The sequence below is a fragment of the Corapipo altera genome, unplaced genomic scaffold (genome assembly GCF_003945725.1).
Source record: "Corapipo altera isolate COAL_440 unplaced genomic scaffold, ASM394572v1 62, whole genome shotgun sequence".
Classification (NCBI taxonomy): Eukaryota; Metazoa; Chordata; class Aves; order Passeriformes; family Pipridae; genus Corapipo; species Corapipo altera.
The window spans coordinates 3,272,932-3,286,077 of NW_020884894.1; the positions used below are offsets into that span (position 1 = coordinate 3,272,932).

At 43.7% G+C, this 13,146-nt stretch overlaps 1 protein-coding gene across 1 annotated transcript in view; it reads right to left on the reverse strand.

The window, feature by feature from the left end:
* PHLPP2 (PH domain and leucine rich repeat protein phosphatase 2) overlaps positions 1-13,140 on the reverse strand; it is a 33,545-nt gene extending 20,405 nt beyond the window's left edge. Inside the window, exons 1-4 of the mRNA XM_027646802.1 lie at positions 13,017-13,140; positions 12,567-12,811; positions 5,920-6,053; positions 234-424 (exon numbers count right to left, since the gene is read on the reverse strand). Of these exons, the coding sequence (XP_027502603.1) occupies positions 234-424; positions 5,920-5,974 (246 nt within the window). The 5' untranslated portion in view covers positions 5,975-6,053; positions 12,567-12,811; positions 13,017-13,140. The remainder of the gene's footprint in view (positions 1-233; positions 425-5,919; positions 6,054-12,566; positions 12,812-13,016) is intronic.
* Between the last annotated feature and the right edge of the window lie 6 nt (positions 13,141-13,146).

Here is a 13,146-nt window from a genome sequence, read left to right on the forward strand (position 1 = left end):
AGTAATAATTTCCAGGGTGTCCATTCACAACGTTGGCTAGTAATGTGAAAGCAGAAGTAGTATCTCTTCATTTTAGTAGCCTTCAGACTACTACTTAAGCAAAGCAAGTAGAAAAGGGCTGTGTGTGTTAACACTGCTACAAAAGCCTACATTAGCCTCTTGTGGACGATTCCCATCATTACAATCCCTTCTTCCCTCCCAAGCTACAGGGAGCTAACCAAAAAAAGCCTTACCTTCCCTCCAATGAGAGGCAAGATGTGCATCTTCCCTGCATGGCTGTCCTTCACCGAGGACACAATGAGGCACGTGCCACAGAGAGTGACTGAGCGCTCTGCCCACTTGTGCAGCTGGGTCTTTCCTTTGCGGACGTTATAGACTCCAGAGAGGAGAATGCGATCCAACTGTTCCACCTGACACGGCTTTTCTGAAGAAAAAGGGGTCATTAGCATTTACTTTCCATACATTCTTCGTTCTCATCTGAGTGTACAAATAATGACACAGATTTGACATGCAAAACCATGTGTTGTTAAGAACAGGTAGACACATTGCACTTCAAAAAAAAAAGCCTCATGCAGAGAACGAGTAACTTCCTCAGTCAGCGCAGGAACAGCTGAGCAGCACCATCATGTGCCTCCCAAGCAATGTTAGAATGGTTGCTGTGCAGTGTGTTTTTAATCTACAGATAATTACAGACCTTAGCAAACATATATGCCTGAGAAATATCCTTCATTCAGATGCAACAGAGAAGCTCCTTCAAACTCTCATTAAATCAGCTAAAGTCACAGAAACCATTCAAATAAGTGGCTTCTACTGGGCTTTCAGGGAAGGCCTGGAAAATCAGCTACAGAAGGAAGTTCTTTCCCTGAAGATGACTGTTGTGGTTTTGCCTGGGATATAATTCATTTTCTTCCTAGCAGACGGTGGAGGGCTGTGTTCTGGATTCCATGTGAGAATAGTGTTGATAGCACCCTGCTGTTTGGGTTGTTGCTCAGCAGTGCTCACCCCAAGTCAAGGACTTTTCAGTGTCCCATTCTTTGCAGTGAGCAGGTGCACAAGAAGATGGAAGGAAGCACAGCTGGGACAGCTGATCCAAACTGGTAAAAGGGATATTCCACACCGTAGAAGATCATGCCCACTTGTACAAACTGGAAGAAGTGGGCCAAAAGGGCCAATCACTGCTCAGGGAGGGGCACTTGTCAGCATGTGATGAGCAATTGTATTGTGTATCACTTGTGTTTTATTCCTCTCTCTTTGTTATTTCCCTTTTCATTACAATTATTGTTATTATTTTACTTTATTTCAATTTTTAAACTGTTCTCAGCCCACAGGTTTTATCTTTTTCCAATTCTCCTTCCCATTCCATGGGGGAAGCAGTGTGTGGGGTGAGCAGCTGCATCGTGCTTAGTGGCCACCTGGTGTTAAACCACAACAGTCCTTTTTTGTGCCACATGTGGGGCACAAATGGTGGAGACAGACAGAGCTGACCAGACTGTGCTAAACCAAATTTGCTATAAGCATTTACTGTATTGGTTAATAGTGGCTGGTCACAATGTTGATTTATTTGCTCTGTTTTGTGGCACTTACATACCACCTTACCTGCTGTAAGGGCTGGGTTAAGGTTATCGTGCTGTACCTTGTCATCTGGCCTGTGTGCTCAGCACGGCCCTCACCTCTTGTGCTCTGGTGCCATATAGTGGAAAATACCAACAATGACACTGTCTGCCTTTTCTTCTTGGAGAGCCTGCCTAGGAAGCAGACACTTCCCACATCTTCCTTTTCTCCACCAGGCTAATTACAACAGCGTTTTGGAATTTTGAATATCCTTGGGAAACTGAAACCAGTGTGGTCCTACTGCTAGGAACCATGAATGTGGTTCAGGTCTTGTTTAGGGTGAAGCAACTATTTGCAGCTACTCTAAGCCATAACAAGCACTGTGGCTGCTCAGATCTGACTGGAGGCTGCTGCCGTAATGGACATGCTGGAACTCCAAAATAAAGTGGAGCCAAAGGCAGCCCAGCAGTGTCACAGCTGATATTACTAATGCATTCTTCTCCATCCCTTTGACAGCAGAGAGCAGTTTGCTTTCACTTGGAGGGATGTCAAGTACACTTGGCATCAACTGCCCCAGGGGTGGAAATACAGCCCCCCCACCTGCCATGGCCTGATCCCGACTGCACTGGAACAGGGGGAAGCTCCAGAACACCTGCAGTACATGGTTGATATCATCACGTGGGGCAACACAGCAGAAGAGGTTTTTGAGAAAGGGAAGAAAATAGTCCAAATCCTTCTGAAAGTTGGTTTTGCCATAAAACAAAGGTCAGGGGACTTGCATAGAAGATCCATTTTTTTAGGAATAAAATGGCAAGATGGATGTCATCAGAATGCAGTGGATATGATTAACAAGATAATACCAATGGCTCCACCAACTAAGCAAGAAACACAAGGTTTTTTAGCCATTGTGGGATTTTGGAGAATGTATATTCCGGATTACAGTCTGATTGTCAGCCCTCTCCATCAAGTGACCTGGAAGAAGAATGATTTCAAATGGCCCTAAGCAACAACAAGCCTTTGAACACATCAAGCAGGAGACTGTTCAAGCAGTAGTCCTTGGGCCATTTGTTCATGCAGCCTTGGGCCAGTCCAAACAGGACAAGATGTAAAACACGAGCTTTACTGTGCAGATGGGAAGAATGGCCCTACCTGGAGCCTCTGGCACAAAGCACCAGAGACACTCAAGCTCAACCCTTCAGCTTCTGGATAGAGGATTTGAAGTCCACTATACTCTAATTGAAAAAGAGATACTGGCAGCATATGAAGGGCTTTGAGCTGCTTCAGCAGTGACTGGCACTGAGGCCCAGTTGCTCCTGGCACCTCGCTGGGGTGCTGGGCTGGATGTTCAAAAGGAGAATCTCCTCTATGCATCATGCAACTGATGCTACATGGAGTAAGTGGGTCATATGGATCACACAAGTTCAAATAGGGAACCTCAGTCATCCAGGAATCTTGGAAGTGATCATGGACTGGCCAGAAGGCAAAGATTTCCAAATGTCCCCACAGGAGGACGTGACACATGCTGAAGAGGCCCCACTGTATTAAGGAACAGAAAGTGAGAAGCAATATGCCTTGATCACTGTTGCTCAGCAGCGCCTACCCCAAGCCAAGGACCTTTTAAATGTCTCACAGACGCTTTTCAAGATTCTGTCCACTGCTTATGCTCTCTTACTGATTAGGAATATTTTCCAAATAGTCACTTAATCGAACGCTTTAAAAAATAGGAATAAGCCTGACCTGACAGAGCAATGAGTTTGAAGTGTTAAGAATCTCCTCATATAAATTTTTTATTCATTTTATCCTAAATAATCCCCAAGACAGATGCTGGCAACTGATACTTTGTTCTACTTAGGAAAGGATACTTCTTTTAGAAGTTGCTGCTGACATGCCACTTCTCTCTTGAACTGTCCTACAAGTGTCCTGATATCCAGAGGCAGCATGAAGCTGCAAGGATACATATTCCAGTATTCTCCTCCCCTAAAGTCAGACAGAGGAACTGAGCAGCCAACACATGTCAGACAATGACAAAAAAAATCTCATTAGATGGGCTGGAAAAATATTCTCACTGTTGGTTATACATGCCCCACTTCCAGACACAAACCATACTCCAAACATTTATTAGGAGCAAAAAGTTAACTACAAACTAAAGCTGTTATACTGTTTCTCAGTTAGACAGCAGATCTTCAGCTTGCCAAATTTAAAGCATTGTCTTGATGCCCATACCTGGCTGAATTTAGCTGAAACATTTAGCTGTTTATTTGCAACAGTTGTTTTGTTTCAGGGACATGAAGTGTGGCAGATGTCCTTTATTAGTGAGAAAGTGTAAGCATCCACAGAAAAAATTGCTTTGATTTCACCAAGCTGAAAGACTAGCCCCAGACTTGTAAGAAAACAGTATTATGGGACCACAAGCAGTGTCCTACTGACTGCCACAGCAGCACTGTTCAAAGCATTACCAAGCAGCTACACCAATCCTGTGGTTTCCCTATCTGCTCCAAAACCACAACACCTGTGTCCTAGAGCAGGGCCAGGGGAGGCCATGGAAACAGTCAGGTGGCTGGAGCACCTCTCCTATGGAGACAAACTGAGAGAGTTGGGGTTGTTCAGCCCGGACAAGAGAAAGCTCTGGGAAGAAAGAAACAAGAAAGGCATAGGAAGACTTTTTACCAAGGCCTGTAGTGACAGAAAAAGGGGCAACAGTTCTAACCTGAAAGAGGGCAGATTTAGATTGGACATAAGGAAGAAATGTTTTACAGTGAGGGTGGTGAGGCCCTGCCACAGGTTGCCCAGAGAAGCTGTGGCTCCCCATCCCTGGAAGTGTCCAAGGCCAGGTTGGACGGGGCTTGGAGCAACCTGGGATAGTGAAAAGTGTCCCTGCCTATGGCAGGGGGTGGAACTGGGTGATTTTTAAGACCCCTTCCAACTCAACCCAGAGTCTGTGATGCCATGATTCTAAGTAGTGTTTCTCTGGGGAAAATCCATATTTCCTCTTTTATGTTTTCAGTTGTAGGCTTTGCAAAATTATCGTATCATCCTCCATAGCTTTCCCTCTAATTCCTCTGCTAACTTTGAGAATCACTTTGTCAGCATTTGCTTTTATTTTCTTAAAACAGGTCTCCTGAATACTCCTCAACCCCTATATTTCTTCCTTTGCAGCCTCTTTCTAAGCAGGAGCAGCCTCCCACACTGACTGAAACTACTCAATTTCATTTTCTACCTACTTGCTTCCATGAAGTTGAGTCACTGTTCCTGAATCCTCAGCAGTTTCTGCCTGACACAGCCAAAATAAATTGCTCATTTTTTCTTCAAAAGCTCTCCATAGCCCTAGGCTTTATGCCTTTCCTCCTTCCAGCTGAAGTAACTTCTGACTCCCTCTTCCTTGCCCCATAAATTTAGACTACTCATCATACTTCTTTCCATCTGTTATACTGTTTTGTGTATATCTATATCTATATCTATATTTGCATATATACAGCATATACACTGTTTTGCCTGTTCTGCACACAGCTCCCAGACCGAAAGGGTTTGTCTCAGATAACAGAGTGAGGAAGCTGATTTCTCATGAATGCATTTTTTGACACTGAACAAACAAATGATGGCTAGCAGCTTAGTCTGGGTGCCCAGATCCATGAAGCAAGAATAATTTTCCATTAAAAGCACTTTGATGTTTGTTTTTTTCTGAAATGTAAAAAAATACACAAGTGAAGTATTTAAAAGTAAGGAAATAATTTCTTTATTAGCTTTCCTCCCCCTTATTTCTTTTATATTTCATCTTAACTTCAGTGAATTCCCTTTCTGACTGCTAGCACCATAGACCACAGGCCTCTGACTGTCATTCTGTGGCTCCTTGTGCACACTGTGTCCTGACCAAACCGATTCAGCAGCCACTTTCCCAAGTCTGGCTTCTGCAATCCAATGCCCTGGGTTCCTGATGGCAGCCTGCATTATTATTAACCAGCTGGCACCTTCGCTCTCTAGTTACAGGTTGTGGAGGTATTTGACCAGGACCTTCCTGACATTTTTTGTAAATGCAATCTCCAGGCACATCTAGACCAAACTGCAATATGTTTCTGATCCCACTGGGAGCTACAAACCATCAGCTGCAACACCAGAAATTAAAGACAACAGAGCAATTCCATGGACCTATCTTCATATCAAGTCACAGACAGAAACAAAAAACTACAGAACTGTGAGTTTTTTCTATTAATCTTGAAAGTGTTTTATTTTAAGAAATGCTTACTGGTACTTTGGGTGCTTGATGCAGCCCTCTATAAAGGCAGCAGGTCGATGACTAAGGCTTCAGCTGAGTTCCAGCTCACAGTTACAGCTACAGGAACAGTGACAGTGTGCACACGCACAATTTCTTACCACTGTAAAAGCGAATCATACAGCTGAGATCAGAGTTTGCTGCCTCTTCCTGCATTCTGAGAGGATCATCAAAACCCAACCCAGCCAAGTAGTCATACACAATCTGAAGGGGTTTTTCTGTGGGCTCCAGCCTCCTGTCAAAACATACAAGAAAATAGTTTGAGAACACAAAAAAAGATTAAACAAGTCTCAATGCAGCAAAGGTGTGAGGAATAGTGACACTCTGGCTGTTCTGCTCCTCTGAAAAGGTCTTGCAAGCATGCACCCTTGGGGCTGTGCTCCCTGCTTGGCAAGCAGCACTTAAGAACTGTAGCACTTGTGATTACATTGCAGAAGAGAAACAGAGAGGAAAAGCAATAGGCATAAGCCACACAATCCATGGTGAGCATTTCCATTCCATGATTTAAGGAGCACCAGGAGGAAACAATGACAAGACACAAAACCAGAAATACTGCGCAAAAAGCAGATGCCAAATAATTTAAAAACCCCTACGTACAATGACTCAAAGATATAAAAGAACTCTTAAATTTTTCTTCCAAACGCAGCTGGGAACAAAGCATATGAAGAATCCTCCTGAAGAATAAGTTCTAAAAAGAAAGAAAAAAAGAAATTTCCTACTCTCTTCAGCTCTCACCAGCGTAAGAGTCTCATATTTTGGCAAATTAACTCCACCAGTACATTTAAAAAGGACTTTTTAGGACTACAGAAGATTGCAGGAAGGATTCAGTGACTAACTTGAATAAATGGCAACAAGAAAAGTTCTCCTGAACCATCAGGTTTAGTATATTCAGAACAGAAAAGATGTTTTCTGATCCTCTCTTCTCACTTCTTCCAGAGAACCTGAATTGTTATTTTCTGCAATAAAAACAACCGAGTTTCTCACTAAATTAGAAGTTTTACTTTAGGAAAAAAATACCAGTGTAAAAGATTAAGCACTGAAAACATTAGATAGGAATTAAAATAAACTGTTATAATGGTCAACCCATTATCCACCATTAAAAATCTCCATTTTTAATCTGAAAGTGCCTAGCTTCAGATTATAGTCACTGGACCTCAGCTGTCACCTATTCTTTAAGCAGACATTTATAAATCATGTCATTAACCATTCAAACTTCCTCTTTAAGATGAGGCTCCATGTGCTTTTAAAATTTTTCTTGCAGTAGGGTGGGTCTACTTTGATTAAAAAGGATTTTTACCACCCAATTGTTTTTAGTTTATCCCCACTCTGTCAGCACCAGTAGGACTGGTCCCTGTATCCATGCACTGCAGAGAGGTATTGGTTCTGCTCAACAGCTTTTATAATCCTGGAATCAAACCTACTCTCGACTGTTTGGCACATTCACCCTTCAATCCATGAGTCCTCCTGAATCACAGTTTTGGCAAGTTACAGCATCCTTCCTCTCCTCTGCAGAATTTAGTACGCTTGTCTTTTACATAAATAAATCCAGTGTTTTTTCCAGGCAATACTCCATGCTAAACCATTTACATCAGCCTGCTGCACTGACTTCTCAGTACCCATCACTCCCTCCATCCACGCCCTCCTGAGCATGACCTTTTTTTTAGCCACAGGTTATTAACAGAAAAACTGAACAGTGTAAATTTATCTTTCTTCTTTCAAGCACACATGAACTCCTCATCCAAACCAGGATACTCACACTGAATAACAGTTTCCAGTCTGTAAGGTATCAGTCAACGAGTTTTACTGGTTTGTGCACTGCTTTTCTCCCCATGACATCAGAACACAGAATCTCAGGACACTTTAAGTTGGAAGGGACATTTAAAGGTCATCTACTCCAACCTCCCACCATGGACAGGGACATCTTCAACTCGACCAGGTTGCTCAGAGCCCTGTCCAACATCTCACTGCAACAAATGACTAATGCCTTTGGCAACTGAGCTTGAAATTTCAAAGCATCAAGATCAAGCTTGTTCGGTAGGACCTGTTTTCCACTAAACTTTGTTGACTTGCATAACATTGTTTATATTGCGTGTCTGAATGTGAAATATTTTACTGCTGTATGTACCAAACCCTTCCGCTTCCTCTCACCTCTTTTCAAGAACAGAAGCATTTCTGATTCTTTTTAATGACTCTATCAGAATATTTACACTATTACTGATAGCTTTACAAATGTCATCTCATAATTAAGGCAGGACCAACTTCATAAAACATGCACCATTTACACGTACCTAGTCCTCCAGGCTTCCTTTGTAGTCACCAGGACGCATTTCAAGAAGATGTAAAATGACCTCAGGTATTTCAAGGAGATAACATTGCAACTCTTTCACTTCACACACAGAACCTCTGGATCACTCTCAAAGTTCTGGTGCAAAATAACAAAGTTTCTAGCCTGAAAAGGCAATGTAGTTGATATGCAGCTGACCCAGAAAACCAGTTCTTACTGCTCAACGCTTGCTAAGCCTGCTTAGGGCAACTTTGTTCCCTGCTTTTGTTTTACACAGAAATACATCTACTTACTAGCCAGAAGGCTCTATGTGAAATAACCCCCTTCCTCTCACTTCAGAAATTGTCTCTTGGAGCTTCTATTCACTAATAAGCTGATGTCAGCTAAGATGGAGTTCTTGTACAATCAGTATGAAAAGGTGATGCATTAAATGTTGTTTCTTTCCCTGGATGTAGGACAAGAGATTGGTTCAAAAGAGCGTAATGCCATCAATTCTGTTTTCTCTGCTGAGATTTCAGGCTCTCAGCCTTCTTTAGAAAATTTACAAGCTCACAGCCAAGCACTTCTACAAATATGTAACTGAGGTTTATGTTATCACTTAATTTTTATTTTTTTTTTGCTACAGAAACACAAACATTCAAAAGAGCTTTCTGAGGTAATCTTGGAAATGACAAACCTATGTATCTGTCTCCTTTAACAGGCAAGAAACTGGAATAAATAATAGATTGCACCAAACACTGCTGCCTTCCAGTACAGTATACCCAATGTATTCTATACCCTTCTGCACAGAATACAAGAATATGAGAGATTTGACTGGATCTCCAAATACCTTGCCCAAGTTTCCCTTGCCTACCCCTGGATTCCTATTCTTCTGCTATTAAAGCCTTATGCTTGCCAGAAAACAGCTTTTCCAGCATGTGACCTGTGCCTCAGGAACGATAAACGCTTGAGTGTCACTCACAAAAAGAACGCTTTGAGTACTCTGCATCTAGACTTCCCAGGGAAAAAAACCCAACAAACACTCAAACTTTACTATTTGGTCACTGAATGGACTGAGGCTTTTGTGAGTACACACTGAACAATACATATGCATATCAGAATTCAGGAAGAACAGTAATGCAGTGGAGGGAAAAGTGCTTTTCATACAACACAAACTAAGTCACAGTTGTACAGGTTGCTAAATGCTCATCTGAGGTACTGTGGTTCATCCTCCTGAAAAAGCTGGATACTCTGTCCCATCACACTTGCCCCTTCTGGAGATGAGATCTGCTTTTTTTATTTTTTATTCTTCTCATCTTACTCTTCAGCTAGAATTAATGCTGCAAAGTTTCAAAATGCTAATTTGAAAACCCCTTAATTTTCTTTCTTCTCCACACACTGATATGCTCTTTGAAGACAAACACAATGCCCTTAGTTTTCTTTTTTCTTTTTATGAAAGCCATGTACAAAAGGAACATTGTCAGCAATCCCCTACAAATGTACCTCTCATGCCATACCACTCATTCCTGTCTGAAAACCAACCAAAAGAGCAGCCTGTGCTATTGCACCAACCAGGCTTGCTGGTCAATGGTTCCAGGACAAAAGCCTTGCCAAAAAGTTAAGTCTTCTGAATTCTGGAAGCTGTCTGTAAAGCACCACAAGTTGTTCAAAGCTCACTACCTGGCAAGAGAGTTTTGAGTTTACAGAAAAATCTCAACCCAGAAAGAAAAGTGGCAGGAGGCAATGACCGGTCACTCTGCTCGGGGTTGGGTGTTTCAGGCACAGTGGGAAGGGTGTTTGACTCCCTGCTGGCACTGGTCATGTGCTGGACCTGTGACCAGCCCAGGGGTCCCACTGACGACACACACAGGTCCCACACAGGGCTCTGGAAATAAAGCCACGAACAAAACAGCTCATTGCCTACAGACCATGCTCACACCAGGAAAGGGAGCAGGTCACTGAATGCTTTAGGAGACATTCTGGAGAGCTGGCAGAATGGATTATTGGTCCAAATTCTCATCAAGAGCCATGTGTTTTACTAAAAAATATTTGGGCAGGCCAGCAAAGGGAAAACCACATGGAATGGCAGTTTCTGTACTGAATTTCTTCACTAACTTGATCAAGGCTGACAGGTTCTGGAAGTAATAGTCAAATTGAGATAGAAAAATATATTTTCCTTTTGAGAGAAAGCAACATGGTGTGAAACCCAAACTGGCACGAGATCACATTAGAACTATACACATTCATCCTGTACCCAGTGCAGTTGACTCTGAATACTGGCACACCCAGGAACACCCGGCTGTCACAGCAGCACAAACAGCTCATGGCATCCACAGTACTATCACACATCAGGGACTGGACACTTCCACTGCTCAGAGCCTCTCTGCTGAGCCCAGGTGCAAAGGCTTAGGTGACAGAAAAAGCTAACAAGAAGTAGCAACAGTTTCACAACTCCTGTAGCACCTGTAGCTCTCCATAAGCAACAGCCAAGTTTTCAAATCTTTGCAGTTTAAGTTTTTGTTGTGAAGGGTGTCCAGACTAAAGAATGTATCTGGGCTATTCTTGTTTAACCTCCCCTCTGCAGGAAGGTATGTTTTCTGGATATGAAGGGATGCAAACATAAGGAAAGATTCTAGCTAGCAGAAAGCTAAAGATCCTCGAGGTGCATTGTGGAGAAGAAAAAGTTTTGACAGAAACTGACTTGAATTCCCAAAATTGAAGCAGAAACAAAGGGTGATCACAAGGATGCTGCTGAATATTTAGTGTGAATACACAAAAAAGGTTTTGCTATTCTTCCATCCAGCTTTCAGACTTCCAAGTCAGGTGCCAAATCAACCTTTGCCACACTCAGCTTCAGAAAGAAAGTCACCCACTGACATTAAAAGGGTGAAGAATTCAGAAGCTGTTTGGGAGACACATACACTTATGGTAAGATACGATCAGATGCTTAATAGAGTAATCGGTATTTGTGAATACATTATTAAAGTAATCAGCAAGCTTTGTTCAAGGAAGGAATTATCTCAACAGAGCATGGGGATCTCGAGCACTCTGTCATCTTCCTGTGGACATGCACACAGGTACCATTCAGGCCTGCTTCCTGTTGCTAACACAGGTGCTACTGAAGCAATACTGGTAACTCCCATTTTCCTACCAAGAACAGCCCCAGTGGGAAGTAATTCAAGGATGTTTTCTGTGGCAGACACATTCTGAGGATTACAAGGAATACACACCCCTTAACGAAGAACTCTTCACAAAATTTATGACAAATCTTGACCAAGTTCTAGAGAGACATCAAGTGGCAAAAAGAGTGGGAAGGAGTACTTTATAGCTCAGTACTCTCTTTCTAAACAATAGAAACAGATCCAATTTGCTAATCCAGCACAAAGCCTGCCACAGATCAAAGACAGGCACAGCTAGGCAGCATGTGAAAACAGAGACCGAAAAGAATTCAAACATAAAAGCCATTTCAAGAGCCAAAAATGTCAAAAAGTGCCTCTCTGAACACATCTATATACTTTACCTAAGCTTTTTCATTATCTGCAGTAATGGGTCTGCTCTTCCTTCTAAATGCTGGAAAATCTGCTCATTCTTAGGGTGCAAAACAAGCCAACTTCCTTACAAATTCTTCAACCAACAAACAGAGGTTTTCAGCTGCCTCAGTGGCTACGTTCAAGTGTCCATCTGTCTTCATACAGTGTTTCTAAATAATTCATCCCTGGTTCCAACCATGACTGGACATGGCAAAAAGGTCTAAACAGCCTTCACATAAGGACACCACAACAATTATCTGTCCCTGAGAACAGGGGTGGCAATTTTATAACTGAATCTTAAGTCAAGAAGAATCAGTGCAAAGTCTAAAACCTAACAAAATGAATGGGAGTTTCTAAACTAGGAGTCCATAACACACCCACAGCACAAAGTTCATGCACATCAATCTCAGAGCTGTCTATTTTCAGCCTAAATCAATTTCAGGCATGAAACATATAATCTGATGCTTAAGCCTTCTTTATATAACCCTTGGTACACTTTCTGTCTGCCTTTAATTATTTACCTGGCAACTCTTCTTAGTAAAAAAATTACTAATACATAAATATTACATGACAAAACTGTGAAAGCACCTTACATGTTTTGCTGACTCGGAATAACTGTTTATGGCCTCTTAAATAGCTCAGGTTATCTGGACACTAAAATGCACATAACACAGAACATCACAGTAGCCTCTACCTAGAAAACGAGGACATAGTTCTGGCTGGAGCACCAGCCAAACCCTCCCAGTTAAAACACTTAACTAAGAGTTGTGTAAAGGGCACATCACCTGCAATTCATTTTTATGAATTGCATGACTCAAGGCTGTACCTGGCTGCCCCTGCCACCTCTGCCTGCTCCCTACCTGCCCTGCCAACAGGCGCAGACACACAGTGAACGAAGCCCCGCAAACCCTTACTAAACCTTTCTCAGTCAGATTTATCCTTTCTCAGCCCTCACCTGACCAGGTCTCCATGAAGCTGCAAAAAGAGGTTTTTCCTCTCTTCTCCATTACAGATCTCCGACGCTGGGGTGTCCACCGTGCACAGGACCAGGCGCAAGTCCGAGGGAGCCGCAGCTGCAGAGTCTCTTCCATAAACATACACGCAGCCCCGTCCGACGTCCCCTTTCAGCCAGGCCCTCTCACGGGACCCAACCCGGCTCCTGCTCAGGCAGCTCCTGCTGCCGGCGCGCTTCGCGTTCCTCTGCAAGGCAGCCAAGACCCGAGAGCGTCAGCACCACCTCCGGCCGCGGCCCCGCCGCACAGGTCGCACCGCCGGGAGCCCCGCGCCGGGCACGGGCAGACCCCGGCCCCGCCCGGCCGCCCCGCCAAGGTCGCGGCGGGAAGCGCCCCCGGCGCCCCGCGGCCGACTAGACCCACCCCGCCGGAGGCCCCGGCCCCCTCCTCACCTTCAGCACCCGGATGCCGCCGCGGGGCCCAGCCCGGCCCCCTCGTGCACCGCCCGGCGCCGCCGCCTCGTCCTCCTCGGGCTCCTGCGCCTCCCTGGGCCCGGGCCCGGGCCCCGGCCCGGCCTCCCCC